The 15321-nt window shown below is 38.4% G+C and overlaps 1 protein-coding gene across 1 annotated transcript; it reads left to right on the forward strand.

The window, feature by feature from the left end:
- Positions 1-4313: 4313 nt before the first annotated feature.
- LOC107804417 (SAC3 family protein C) lies at positions 4314-10606 on the forward strand. Its single transcript, XM_016628306.2, has 9 exons — positions 4314-4676; positions 5102-5202; positions 6501-6722; positions 7915-8133; positions 8270-8355; positions 8465-8561; positions 8983-9075; positions 9170-9324; positions 10169-10606. The coding sequence occupies exons 1-9, from the start codon at positions 4445-4447 to the stop codon at positions 10185-10187; spliced, it is 1224 nt and encodes a 407-aa protein (XP_016483792.1). The 5' UTR covers positions 4314-4444; the 3' UTR covers positions 10188-10606.
- Positions 10607-15321: the final 4715 nt, after the last annotated feature.

The following is a 15321-nucleotide window of genomic DNA, read 5'->3' on the forward strand; positions in this document are numbered from 1 at the left end:
AAGTTCGAATCATTCATTTTGATTAAGCCTACGGGCTACTTTTATTTCGAGTTCAAGCAAACATTCACTCGACCATTATGCCTACGGGCTACATTATTTCGAGTTCGAATCACTCATTCGATTAAGCCTACGGGCTACTTTTATTTCAAGTTCGAGCAAGCACTAACTCGTCCATTATGCCTACGGGCTATATTTCTTCAAGATCGAACCATTGACAACTAAAATGCCTAAGGGCTACATCGCTCCAAGTTTGAGTAAGCGCTCGCTCGGTTACAGAGGGTACAAAGTCCAAATTTGAATAAGTTGTTTAAATCATTGTGAAAACATTCATAAGGCGTGAATAAAGTCGTCACAAGACAGAAAACAAAATCAAAAGCAAGTCGGCAAAAGGGGAGATATGTCTATATACAAATTTATCTGCATAGGTGATTACAACGTAAAAACTAAGAACTAAACTTCTCGGTCAGGAGCGGTCTTTATCAGGCTCCCCCCCCCATTTTTGGATCCGCTTTTGCTCCCATCGTCATCGTCATCGCTATCAGAAACTAGAGCTTCGGCATCGGTTTCGAGTTCTTTGGCCCTTTTTATCTCTTCAGCGAGATCGAAGCCACGAGCATGGATCTCCTCGAGAGTTTCCCTTCTGGATCGGCACTTAGCAATTTCGGCAACCCAATGCGCTCGAATATCGGTGGACTCGGCTGCCTCTCTTGCTTGGACTTGGACAGCTTCGGCATCGACCCGAAAGATAGCCACGAGCTCATCCGCATCGGCCTTTGCCTTTTCGGCATCGGATTCGGCCTTGGCAAGTACAGAGGCCAACAAAGCCTCAAGTTCCTCAATTCTTCTTGCTTGAACCATGCCTTTTTCCTTCATTTTCTGAAGCTGGGTTTCGAACGATGATAACTGGGCTCGAGCAATCTCTTTTTCTGTAGCAAAGCGGTCCATACCTTCTTTCCACTGCAAAGACTCTGTTCTTATCACGTCGACCTCCTCACGAAGCTTCCCGATCATCTCGATTTTTTGCTGCAGCTGTAAGACCGAAATGTTAGCTATCATTCCGGTATCAAGCCCATAGGCTTTCAAAATCATCATTACCTGCTTAGACAAATCGGTCTGATCTCGATAAGCTTTGGCCAGCTCAACTCGGAGGTCTTTTATTTCCTTTTCTCTCTGCCCTAGGGAAATACTAAGGGAGTTCCTCTCATCAGTAGCCCGTTATAGGTCGGCCGCGTATCGATGCAGCTCATTCTGGGATCGAGAACATTGTTCTCGATGAACTTTCGCTGCCTACAAAGAAATAAGAAGCGGAGTTAACGAAAAACGAACATAAAGATAGTACCGACAAAATAATTTTAAAAGCTCACCTGATTCAAATCCTGCCGCAATCCGTGAAAAATATCTGATTCATCACCAACACCGACAACGTCCTCAATACCGGTAAACAGGTCACGAAAGGGATCTTCTTTATCGTGAGGCCTGTCTAGATCGAGGGCTTCTAGAGCTTGGGCTTCCCGAATCACCCCTGTAGAAAAAGCGGGAAAGGTAGGCGAATCCTCGATTGATGCTCCTCGGTTTGAAGGGGTTCAAGGGCCTCTTCGGTAATATCCCCTGCCGGTTGACTCTGATGAGATATGTCTTCGATATCCGATATTTCGGGGACTCTACCCGAATCTTTCTCCGGTATATCTTCAGTTCGAGGCAGAGCCTCATGGAGCATCATCGATCCAGCCGGCGATGAGGCATCGGTGGTTCTCTTCGTTCGGACCGCCAGCGCGGACTCATCGTTCTCTTCTTCTTCTTCTTCTTCTTCTTCTTCTTCTTCTTCTTCATCTTCATCCCTTAGACGCAGAACGAATTCCACGGTCAAAGGGATGACATTCTTATTCGGCTTACGAGCCGTCCACTTCTTCGATTTTTGATCTCCGGGAACCGAGGCTCTTTTCCTTTTATTTTCCTTCACCGGCTTTGGGACGGAGGCCGAAATTTCCTCCTCATCGGACAAGGGCCTCCAAACCGTATCTTTACCCAAACCTGCATATGGAAAACTTTAATAAAATATTTTTAAAAAAAACCACCTCGTTCGGATCATCAAAGAGTCCGAGAAATGGGCTTATCGTGATTTTTGGCCTCCCACCGACCCTTTGACAAATCACGCCATGAGCGCTCGGCATATGTGGAGGTCAAAACAAGGGCTCGTACCCAGTTCTTGAGATTGGGAATTGCTCAGGGCATCCAGAGAACCACTACAAAAAAAATGAGTATCGATAAGAGAATAAATGAAAGAAGAAAATAGAAGTAACAGCAAGATCACACTTACGTTTCATATTTCACTCCTCGGGAAAGGGCATCTTTTCAGTCGGAATCAAGTCTAAAGTCCTTACTCGAATGAACCTGTCCATCCAACCCCGGTCCCTGTCCTCGTCAATACTTGAGAATAGAGCCTTGGTAGCTCGACGCTGGAGTTTTATTAACCCTCCTCGAAAAAGTCGAGGACGGTACAATCGGATAAGATGATCGAGGGTGAACGGCATCCCCTCGATCTTGCTCACAAAATATCGGATCAGGATAATGATTCGCCACAAAGAATGATGGACCTGGCCTAGGGTTACCTGGTATTGTCGACAAAAGTCAATAATAACGGAATCGAGGGGTCCCAAAGTGAAAGGGTAAGTATACACATTCAAAAACCCTTTCAAGTAAGAAGTGATATCTTCGTCGGGCGTAGGAATTATTATTTCCTTCTCACCCCAATTGCAATCCTTCTTTAGCTGTTCGAGGTGCTTCTCGGTTATCGAACACATGTACCTCGATACCGGCTCACACCTGCCAGGGACCGATGAACCTTTATCGACCTTAAAATCTAAAGTAAGGACATACTCCCCGGGAACACACTCCTCGGGCCGTGGTTTTGCCGGTGTCTTATCGGCGGCACACTGTGAAGATGAAGCCTTCTCTTTCTAAGGAATGATTTGCGATGTTTTCGCCATTTTCGAATTCAAGGGTGAGGAGTAGAAGAAAGTGACAAAGATTTGGTGGAATTGAAGAGGGATTTTTACGGAAAGAAATCACAGATTTACTGGTAAGTTGGAGAGTACGAAGAATAACTTGGGAAATTTGGAAGAAATAAGATGTAAAAATGGTAAAAGATAAAAGAAAGGGTTATTTATAGGTTCAAGCGATGGCGGTTCAGTATCAACAGTGGCCGACCACCGCCTGACATGCATTAAATGCCTTGAAAGGCTAAACCGACGGGACAGCTATCAGATGCGTCATGGTCGAACCCGATGGAAACGACAGGATATAATCCGATCGAGTTGTTAAAATAAAGTCATATCGTTTCTCGCCACATTCTTTCTAAGAAACGAGGGGACTATCTGTATACGGTCGAAATAGATTTCGGCCTTAGCACATCCGATCGAGTTCGAACGATCATTTATCTAAGTAAGATCCCGAAGGTGGAACAAACTAACCTCGAACCGGGGGAGGCTGATCCGTGTCGAGTTCGATATCATTATCGAGCTCGAATCAAAATAGAACCATGATGCAGAGTAGATCTATCATGCTGATAATCCAAAGACCAACCAACGTTGACTTCGAATCAATTCGAGGGTCTGAGCCAGGATCGGGCTCGAACCAATATCACGAGTTCGAGCCGAAATCAAGCTCAAACAAAAATCGAGGGTACCAAGCAAGATCGAGCTCGCAGACAAAAGCTGTTGCAATCCCACTAGAGAGAATCTTGGCAGAAACTATGAAAAAGCTGACTTATCATGGGTCTCCCACTGAATGTTTATATTATTATGCTTAGAGCCAAATCCCTCCACTATAAAAGGGCTTGGTCACTATTTCTGTACAACAAATTTTTCTCAAGCTTACATTGTAATAAAAGTGTTATATTCTTCTACAATAAAGAATCGTTCTTTCAGATTTCTTACATTGATTCTATTTGTTGAATCCTAAGATTCACTGTTCCTGACAACCTTATCTATTTCACACTCTCTGCAATTTATATTTACATTTCTATTGATCCTTATATTTTGTGTTAAGTTACGCCACATATCCTCGGAACTGCGTATTAATTCAACTCTATCCATTTTTCGGGTAAACAGTTGTATTACTAGTATTTATTATAATTTTATTGCACATTCTACTCGGAAAAAAAGGATGATATTCGTCCATTGGGAGTTGAAATTGAGACTAAACGAAGATAGAGGCGAAATCGAGGGGTTTACATATAATTGTAGAGAAATGGAAAGCGATGAATTGGTTTTAACTATAAGTCGCATAAAATGAGACCTAATTTAAAATATATTTTTCTTTTCTTTTTTGAAATTGCAGAATCTCAGGTGACTTGAATTGCCCTTTATTGAAAATAAAAAATAAAACTGTAGCTCGTTTTTCTGTTTCCGATCAAGTGGTAGTTAATTAGGCAGACGGCCGATCCATGGCGGGGAGGAATCAACCGCCGTACAGGCCAAGAGGAGGAGTCAACTTTTCATCTTCTTCTTCTTCCAGATCCTTCCATCCTTCCCGCAACTCAACCAAAAATGTCAATTCAGAAGAACGGAAGAAGACAAGCTCTAGCAATTGGGACAACAAAGCCGCCATTGATGGAGATATTGATGATATTCAGAATTTACCTTCCTTAGTTGGAACCTGCCCTTTCATGTGTCCTGGTACCACCTATTTCCTCACTTTTCCTCTTTCTGTGTTGACATATTATGCTTTTTTGTGTGCGCAAAGATGGAATCTAGCATATAACCTGGTACACACACAAAAAGAAAAAAACCTTTCTTACACTATGTTTGTATCTAATCAATAAATACATAAACTTTTAACATGATTTAATTTATCACTTAACCAGGGTAAATTAACTGGCTCGTTGTAAACAGGAATTTTTTCTGCTTCCTGTACCCATTGTTAGTCTAACTGGATAATATAGAATATTTGAAGTATAAATTTTTATAAAGTATGTTTGTTGTATTTCTCTATCTGCGTTTGTGTCTGTATAAAGAGGTGCAGTTGATACATTTAAATCCTGGTCCATGTGCACCTGCAACTTGAAATAAGTTTGTCTTTTTCTTGGAAAAATAAATTGCAGTTGAGGAGAGGGAAAAGCGAGAGAGGCTGCGGGACTTAGCTGTGTTCGAGAGGCTATATGGAAATCCTGCCAAATCATCACCAAGCCTTGCTGTTAAAAAGGTAGTAATATTTTGGGTATTCTAGTGAGTAGGAATAATTTTGATTAGCTTATTTCTTTACCCTTTTTGTTTGATCTACTGAACTCCAAGCATAGCTGGTCTAGAAAGAGGAAGATTGGTAGGTTGATGACCAGTATAAAAGAATTTATCTTTGATGAATCTTCTGAATACTGAAATAGCCAAATGGATACACAGATTCGCATAGCCAACACTGGATTGATATTGAGGTTTAGTTGATAGTTGAAATTAATTTGTTTGATTGGCTGATCTTAACTAGCTCTGTGTTTCACTTGACAAAGCATTTCTAGATTGTAACCAGCTTGTCAAAAAATGTGGAAAGAGTTTAAGTTGTAATAGCTCTTCAAGCATCTAATGGCCCTTTTGTGAGCATCAATATAAAATAATGGATTAGAAAGTAAATGTTTTGATGTTCAGTGATAATACAGGTGATAGACCGTATTTTTGTTGTCTTTTGGGCCATAAAAGTTAATAGTTAGCTTGGACTGTCGTATAAGAGTTTTACGACACTACAATGCCCCCCACCCCACCCCCTCAAAACTTCTTTAGGTAATGCTAAGTGACTATTCAGTTTTGAGGTTTTGTACGAAAGATGATGAGCTGGTGAATACAACAAATGTAAAGCAACTCAATATAAGGAAGTAGAACAAAGTTGGTGACTTGGACAATATCAAACAATTTTCCCTACCATGCATTGACTAATTACTGCCAAATTTGTAGATATTAGTACAAGTCAAGCGCATTTCATCAAAGGATAACAGAACATGCTTGTTCCCTAGAAGTTAGAGGGCCTCTTTTTTTTCTCTTTGAATTTTGAACGTAGAAGACCACCTGCTTCAACTTTCACGTGTAAGAATTATTAACGTTGTAGTCCATAGCTAAAAGCATCAAATTGAAACGCTATTCCATAATGTTGGAGAGGATAAAAGATCAACAACATCGCTTAGGACAAAAGAAATTTTGTGCAGAAAGTTTCAAAAGGAACTGAACTTGCAATAAAATGTAGAGCTCTGAAGGGATAAACAAAGATAGATCACTGAAAATTTTCATTTTTATCGTGTCAAAATATACCCCAAAGCAGTACATTACAGATTCTAACAGTTGTACTCCTTTCAGACTTCATTTTCATTGTTGTAATACTTATAAGCCAAGTGTTAGTTGCGGCGGAAGTGATTTCAGAGTCTTTTCTTACCTACTTTTGATACTTTAGCAAAATTTAATTCACTCCTCAGTCTTTGTCAATTGTCGCAATGATGGTTTATTGAATTTTTCTCTTGTTAGTTCTGCAGGACTATATCTGGAAAGACTGTGCAAGATTCTGACGTGAGGCCTCTCTCAGTGTTGGAAGACACTTTAAATTATCTGAGTAACTTGCTGGATTCTACAGAGCATCCCTTTGAGGTGGTTCATGACTTCATCTTTGATAGGATGAGAGCCATTAGACAAGATCTAAGCATGCAAAATATCGCTTGCAGTCGAGCGGTCTCTATGTATGAGAGAATGGTATGCTCATTAATCAGGTTATCTTATCCAAAAGAACTTGAATTAGAGCTGAATGGAATATGTGTGTCTAGATGCATGAATCATGATATGGTTGCATCTTACCATCCTACGGTTCCTGCATCTCAATCTTCTTTCCTCGAGTCTTAAATCCACTGCGAGCAAATTTTTAACATTGCAGAAAGCAGAAAAAGATCAATAAAGGAACTTGAGAAGCTTGTAGATTGAATTCAAAAGATGAATTGATTTGATAATAAGAAGTGAATATGTTGTTAGATGTGGATGTTGTATCCCCTACTAGATACAATTTTTAACCAATTTGTTGATACAAATTTAGCCATTGGGCCACCTTAACCACTTGGCCATGTTCTCCCAATCACTCTGCTAGTTTCTTGCATGTTGACTTTCATCAGTTCCCTGTGTGTTTAAGGGAACAACTGAATTTTGATGTAAATAGCTTAGTAATTATGTACCTCCAGAGTGCTTTTGTTAATGATTTTCTTTACCTTTTTCTCAAAAAAAAAAAGAAGGAAAAAAAATTGTGAAGGAGTAGAAGAGGGAAGAACATTTTTTTATAAGGTAATAGTTTCATTAAGAAGGGCAAAAAACGTGCTCGTATACAAGTATATCAAAAAATAGAAAACCATTTTAAACCTTACAAGAAGAAATGGTTTTCTGCTAAAGACACCCAATTACCTCCACAAATAGGAACCTCATGGGTGCACGAAAATGAAATAAGGGAAAAAAGGCTATTCCTTAATTGTATAAAGTCTTCTTCTACTCCCTCAAAAGCTCTCATATTTCTCTCCCACCAAACGATTCACATAAGTGCTAGAGGATCGACATCCCATTCCATCTTCTTCTGTGACTTGATTGCTGACATTACACAGTACCCGCCTCCTTATATTGTGATCTTAATCTGATACAACAAATAAGTATTTTTTTCTCTTCTTGTAGGCTAAGTATTTATTTCCTTCAATGTAGAGAATATCCTCCTCATTCGATATATAACCCCCTTCTTTGGTAATCTTTCGTTTGGCTGGTATGACAAGGAAACATCTTATTTAGGAAACCAAGCAAATAATTTTTTCGTATAGATTCTAAGCTTAAAATGTTCAAGTACTCCTTCTTTTAGTATTAATGCAGATTGCAGAATGTTTAGAAATATGTAGCTCTAATATGGTTTTCTCCACAGGTTAAATTTCATATAATATCCCAGCATAAGCTTAGAAGATGTAGCGGTTCAAGTATTTCTTCGCTGTCATACCTCAACATGGAGCAGCTTACGAAAGCATTGGCAACTTTATTTAATCTTTATGAAGCAAGTCGAACTTCAGAATCCATCTTTGAAAATGAAGCTGAATTTTTTTCATTTTATGTGCTTCTCCGCCTTGATTCTAAAACCCAAGGAACAGTTAGGTTTTCATTTTTTTTTCCTTCCTCTTTCTGAATTTATCAAAGATTGTGAATTGTTGATAACTATCAGGAGCTTACTCAGAGACCGTTTTCTTCATTCAATTTCATTAAACATTGTTCTTCTTGATTTGCAGGGGGAGACACTATCTTTATGGTTCCGCCGTGTTCCTTCTCACATTATGAAGTCAACAGAAATGAATTTTGCTCGGAAGATCTTGAGGTAGATCAAAGGCATTTAGTATCAATTATAGTTGCTAGTAGAATACTTTTTATTTTTGTATATGGGAAGTTCAACCTTTTATTCTTATTTGTAAATTATTTTGTGACAGATACTTTAAATTGGGCTTCTACAAGAAATTTATCCATATAACAGAGTCTGAAGCATCCTACCTGCAGTATTGCATTATTGAACCTTCTATCAATGAGGTGAGTTCTTATATATCAGCAAATTATATTTCTGTGGCATATGCTCTCTCTCATTTGCCTGATAAATATTGTTTTCACTCCTCCCCTGCTTTTCGTTACTGTTGGAAGAAAATTGGGGTTTGATCCTTCTCCCACCATATTAGTCTGCTTCTTACTGAGAAGAAAACAGGAAACTAAGGCCTGTCTAAAATGGCAGCCTTTAACGTCTAGTTTGAAGCATCCCTGACTAATGCTGGCATTGAGAAGCAAAATGCTCCAACTTTTAAGTGCTTTAACAATTTTCTCTACTTAAATAGAATTCCCTTCTTAACTTTTTCTGCTTCTCCCCCCCCCCCCTATTTATTATTATTTTTATTTTTTTTATGTTTTATTTTATGGATAAGTTTGATTCCCCTTAATTTGCTCCATTTGTGTTACTAAGGTTCGAGCACTAGCTATTTCCTGTGTGAATTACGGAGGATACAAGCTTCAGCCTTTTCCCCTGGCGGCTCTTTCCAAGTTCCTAATGATGAAGGTAAAATCCTATCTAGTATTAAGGATTTTGATTAGAAAAAAAAGTTCAGCTCTCCACATTCTGAATTTGGCTGCTCTAATGCATGGTTATTTAGGAATGGGAGTTAGAGTCTTTCTGCAATGACAGTGGCCTTCAGACCTCCATCGATGAAGAAGGAAATAGTTGCTTGCCTACCAAGCAAACAACTCTTATCCATCCAAAAGGAGGGTTGCACAAGTATTATCCTCTGGAGTCAGATCGGTTCGAGAGGTGAGTCCTACAAATTTCTTCATTCATTCCCCTACAGGAACAATTAAAATCGTTGAAGCAAAGCTGAAAGATCTTAAATTATGAGAACAAACTTAAACACTTCTTCCTTTTGCGAAAGTAGGCTGGCTGTATGAGCTCTAAGTTACCAGGTAAATTAGAATATGTGGGAGTCCAAGTAAGAGCATAACCTTGTACTAGTGTGACAGGGACCAACTTCACTATAAATATGGAGCAATTTATCACTAAGTCAACCATCATGTTGCTAAAAAGAATTCTCACGTATGTATGTATGTAGATGGATGTATAATTAAATTTTATGCTTCTGGTAGCGAATGAAAATTACTTGAAGATTCTAAAGTAATTTAATTGGACCTTTACTATCTGATGCCAAGGCTGATTGGTCGATCTTCTCTGGCATTGATTTATTACTCTCTAGCAATACATAACCCTGAAGAAGGGAGTAAATGGATTTCCGGGCCATAGTGATTACCTGCTCACTTGCTTTTGCTATGCTCGAAATCCGTAGTTGACCGACATACATTTTTGAAGTACTTGGGATTTTGGATCCCATCTGTCCAAGCCTTGGTGGATAATATTACCTAGTACCTGCACTGGTGGGAGGTAGGAGGTACCCCGGAATTAGTCAAGGTGCACACGAGCTGGCCCGGACACTACAGTTATAAAAAAAAATTAATTTTTCACATTCTTACGAACAAAGTGATTACTATATCTTGATCCTCAGCTAATTGCAGAAAGCAAAATTACTGCATTCTCGGAACTTGATGGTTGCTGCACAAACAGTGCAGGCTCCCTGCTAACTGCTAAGTCAACCTTTTTGTTTCAGGTTATCTGTTGAACTGTAAGAGCTTAGGTGGACGCGACACGAAAAGTTGTGTGTTAAAGCCATTCGATTGGCTTGGTCGAGCTAGTTTGAGACTTCAGATTCAGCATAAGAAGAGCTCTAGATCTAGTTTACATGACAGTATTCTGATCTTCATACATGCCTCATTTTGAAAGTAATGTGCATCACCAAAAGATCCTTAAACCATTCCATTTAGATGTGTTTTAAGGTTTGCATTTTGCATACTTCTTGAATTTAGTAGTCTATTTCTGTCCTTCCTCCCCCTTTCCTCTTTTCCCTCAGGAGGCATTGTATCATAATTCCTGTCACTTTATACCATATAGAAAGAACAACAAAGAACAAAGCTGGCCGAGTAGTTGTGCTTACAAATATGTTTCTTATACAAGAGTCTTAGTTGATGGGATAAAGATATTTGTTGAATTTACTTCTTTTTTTCTATCAACGGGACCTGCGGGATTGGGATCATCTAACGCTAGCGTGATTCTGTCGGACCAAGACGCGAGGCTTTCATCAGACAAGGGCTGGAAGCACAGTGGCTATCAAACGGCAAATCAACTCTTATAGTGGATTGTTGAGAAAACGAGAATCTTGTCAACTTAATGCCATCTTCTTAGCTCGTTGGAATTTTGTAAGCGTCTTACAGGAGATATTGCTTGAATTAGTACAGAAACCAAAAACTACGTACTCAATTATCAAGAAGGGGAGTGGCAATTCAAGGATATTTAGTGCTGGCTTTGATCGTTTATATGAACTTCAGCATTTGAACCTTTTTATCATTTATTTTCTAATGTCAAATTTTAACAGTGTACGCTATAACATAGGTACTCTCTCTCATTTGTCTTATCCCTCCAAGTTTTTTATTCAAATCCACTACCCAAAATTGCCTATTGCACTCTCTTTTTTCTCATTTTCAGTCAATTGAGCAGTATTTGATGGGTAACGGTAATAGCAAATACCAATTTGCCATTAATTTATAGGCCTGCGCATTCACTTGGTAACTGTTTCCTTGTCCCAAGGTTGTTTCGAAAAGATCAAGGTTTTTTCTTCAGATGGCAAAAGATCAAGTTAAGAAAGCGAGGGTAGAGTTTGTGGTCCTTTGGATATAGGAGTTTGAGAATAATTCTTTTCAAACACAAGGAGACCAGTAGAATAAAGCGATGGATATAACGACTATGAATGTCTCTTATTTGATTATTGGATCATTTCAAAATGGAATTTGACATGATACGGCGCTAATAAGTTTTGCTAGTATTAACAAAGTAATTCTTTGCATCCTTTTCATTAGGTATGCCTGGTTTATAACAGGGAACAACATAGTTCGATACCATCTTTTTTACAGGACCAGGGGAATGGAAAACATGGGCAGATCCAAAATTTTAACAAGATGGGTGCACACATTACTAATTGAAAAGGCATAGATGCCAAACATGTGACTCTGGGGTAGTCGAGCTGAGATCTGTAAGTAATTGGTGGAGGGTTGGGAGTTGCACGATAGAAACGGGAAAATAGTCATTTCTTTTCCCAAATGAATTTAATTTTAGTTAGTTTTTATATGCTAATACTGTAAAAATATTTGTACTATCAAGTCAACTGTGCTAACAACAACAACATACCCAATATTATCCCATATCGAGGGGTCTGGGGAGGGTAGTGTGTACGTAGACCTTACCCCTACCTTGTTAAGGTAGAGAGACTGTTTCCAATAGACCCTCGGCTCAGGAAAACATAAGCACCACATTAATTAAAAGATAGACAAGGAGGAACAATACCAAAACGCCATGTAAAAGCAGCATAAAAACAACACGATGATAAGATAATCAAAATGAAGGAAAACGACAGGTAGTCATAGAAACCTACTACTAACAGAATGCGAGAGTGGGTACTAATACTACTGGTATGAACAATCTACCACCTACCCCACTACCTTAATCCTCGACCTTCACACCTTCCTATCAAGGGTCATGTCCTCGGTCAGCTGAAACTGCGTCATGTCTTACCTAATCACCTCTCACCACTTCTACTTCGACCTACATCTACCTCTCTATAGGCCCTCCAATGTCAACCTCTCACGCCTTCTCACCAGGGCATATATTTTCCTCCTCCTCACATGTCCAAACCACCTAAGCATCGCTTCCCGCATCTTGCCCTCAATGGGAGCCACACCCACCTTGTCGCGAATAACCTGTTACACCATGTGCGTCTCAAGGTGACGTATAATGAATATGAGACTTGTTAGTCATGATTTAAATGAGTTTAAAGTCATAATATGACTATATATGATGTTTGGATAAAACATATAAAGTTTGGAAAAAATCGGATTAAAGTTGCGGAAAAACCAACTAAGGATTTGCCATGTAACAGAGCTTTTTGAGAAATATATTTTGTATGTTATATTAGGTATTTTGGGACATATTATATATCAAATTGAGGGTCTTGGAATGTAGTTTCCAACGCTCTTAACCGTTCGTTCATACGATATCCGGATAAAAAGATATAAGCGTCGGAAGATGGGCGAATCAGAGGGTGCCAAGCTAGCACCTTTTGACTTTTCAAAAGTTGATATATTATTTTTTACTCGTCTCTCTCTCTTCATTTTTACATAGCATCTGACCAGAGGACACCATAAACGGTCCTTGAGCTCTCTAATATTGCTTCAAACAAGACTATCATCTCGGACACGAAATCAAGAAGCGATAACATTAAAACGATCCCTACGACGTAAGTATCGCTATATCGCCTCTCTTTTTCTTTGTAGTTTGAGTTTTGGAATGTATTTAATAGTTAATAAAAATTCTTAATTTCTGTATTTAAGCTTTAAAATATCAAGAAAAGTTGACAAATTCGTTTCCTAATAGTTAGACCTCGCGGACGGTGATCGGAAGTCGTGAGTTTGAGTTATTTGACTTATAGTGGACTGTTTTGTGGGTTGTTTCGTGTTGTTTTTGGGTTGTCTATTGTGCTGCTGATTTATGGAGTTTGGAAGGATAAAAAGGGCGTGGAGAAACGCCACATGTGATAGGGTAGTAGGTTGGTCGCTCGTCATTGTAGTTACATGCTAATTGATAACTTGTTGTTTGGATGTATTATGGTATATTTGGGAGGTTTGTTGTATTGAAGGTCCCGAATTGTAATTAGGTTGGTTTTGAGTTGCTGATTTTATTATGTTTGTGTCTCGCCTATAGTAGGCTTGAGGGAGCAGTAAAATCAGGGGAGATGCTGCCCGTTTTATTTTATAATCGAGTTATCGTTTGAGATACGTAATATACTACCGCCATCTAAATTGTATACGTATTTCTTTGTTATAGGGTTGGCGCGCTAGTTGTCATAAGCTTGTTGTTGAGTTGCATTGACGACTTGAGGTATGTTAAGGCCATCCCTTCTTTCCTTTTGGCATGATCCAAATGATACAAACAACACAAGCAAAATACGCAACTTTCATAAATGACTCTATTCATAGAAATACTAGGGGTGTCTATATTCTTGATTCCCCATGTGAATTATTATTATATCCTTTATTCATGGATCCCAGAAAAATACGTATTTGATAAAGTTTGTCCGAAAGGAATATTAATTTTATGATATTCGAGAAATCTTATTAACGTATTTCTTATACATTTCATGCATTTATACATGTACATTGACCCATGACCAGAAGGCGTTATATACGCGTATATTATATGTAAATAGGATGTGGAAAAATATTAAGGCGTTATATACGCACCACCACCTGATCAGCTGGTATATGTTGATGATTTTGCCCACAGTGGCCGAGATGGTACGATGGAATGACCTCAGAGGCTTGATGATGTTATGTACACCTATACCTATGCATGATACGGCATTTACACACACGTGCATGACATTATAAATGTTTCAGAATTCACAAAGTTATTTAGACTCACATGTGAAATTCTTTACCCTATGTTTCATCTATATCTTTTATGTACTGATTTTCATGCTTTACATACTCAGTACATTATTCGTACTGACATCTTTTTTTGCCTGGGGAACGCTGCGTTTCATGCCCGCAGGTGCAGGTAGACAGGTTGACGGTCTCCCTTCTTAGGATCCTTGATCAGCGAGAGTTGGTGTGCTCCATTTGATCCGGAGCTGCTTTGAGTTTTGGTACGATGTGTTTGCATACATATATGGGTACAACGGGGCCCAGTCCTGTCCTTTATACAGTTGTACACTCTAATAAAGGTCCATAGATAGTCATGTATAGTTAGATAGTATGTGGCCTTGTCGGCTAACCCTACCGTATATATATATATATATATATATATATATATATATATATATATATATATATATATATATATATGTATGTATATGTATATATATGTTTTTGGGCATATATATATACATATATATATATATATATATATATACATATACATATATATATATATATATATATATATATATATATATATGTACTCACATCTTATATATATATATATATATATATATATATATATATATATATATATATGTATATGTATATATATGTATGTATATGTATACCACATAGATAACTTATATATACATCATACTACATTATTATATACATACTCAGTACATTATTCGTACTGACATCTTTTTTTGCCTGGGGAACGCTGCGTTTCATGCCCGCAGGTGCAGGTAGACAGGTTGACGGTCTCCCTTCTTAGGATCCTTGATCAGCGAGAGTTGGTGTGCTCCATTTGATCCGGAGCTGCTTTGAGTTTTGGTACGATGTGTTTGCATACATATATGGGTACAACGGGGCCCAGTCCTGTCCTTTATACAGTTGTACACTCTAATAAAGGTCCATAGATAGTCATGTATAGTTAGATAGTATGTGGCCTTGTCGGCTAACCCTACCGTATATATATATATATATATATATATATATATATATATATATATATATATATATATATGTATATATATATTTTTGGGCATGTTTTCTCACGCAGGTTGTTCATATGAATTAGTAGTTTATTTTCAGACTTTATGCATGACCTACACTTATTTAATGTTTATATCTTAGACGAATGCTTAGGATAGGTAAAACTCGGGCACTCGTCACAGCCCATCGATTTGGGTCGTGACATAACCTCATTCTTAATCCTATCTAACTTAGTGTGCCC

The sequence above is a fragment of the Nicotiana tabacum genome, chromosome 22, assembly GCF_000715075.1.
Source record: "Nicotiana tabacum cultivar K326 chromosome 22, ASM71507v2, whole genome shotgun sequence".
NCBI classification, from domain to species: domain Eukaryota; kingdom Viridiplantae; phylum Streptophyta; class Magnoliopsida; order Solanales; family Solanaceae; genus Nicotiana; species Nicotiana tabacum.

Coding starts and splice junctions, on each gene's coding strand:
- LOC107804417 (XM_016628306.2), top strand. CDS start 4,445: ATGGCGGGGAGGAATCAACCGCCGTACAGGCCAAGAGGAGGAGTCAAC. Junction 5,203..6,500: donor CAAGCCTTGCTGTTAAAAAG/GTAGTAATATTT, acceptor TTCTCTTGTTAG/TTCTGCAGGACTATATCTGG. Junction 8,562..8,982: donor TTGAACCTTCTATCAATGAG/GTGAGTTCTTAT, acceptor TGTGTTACTAAG/GTTCGAGCACTAGCTATTTC.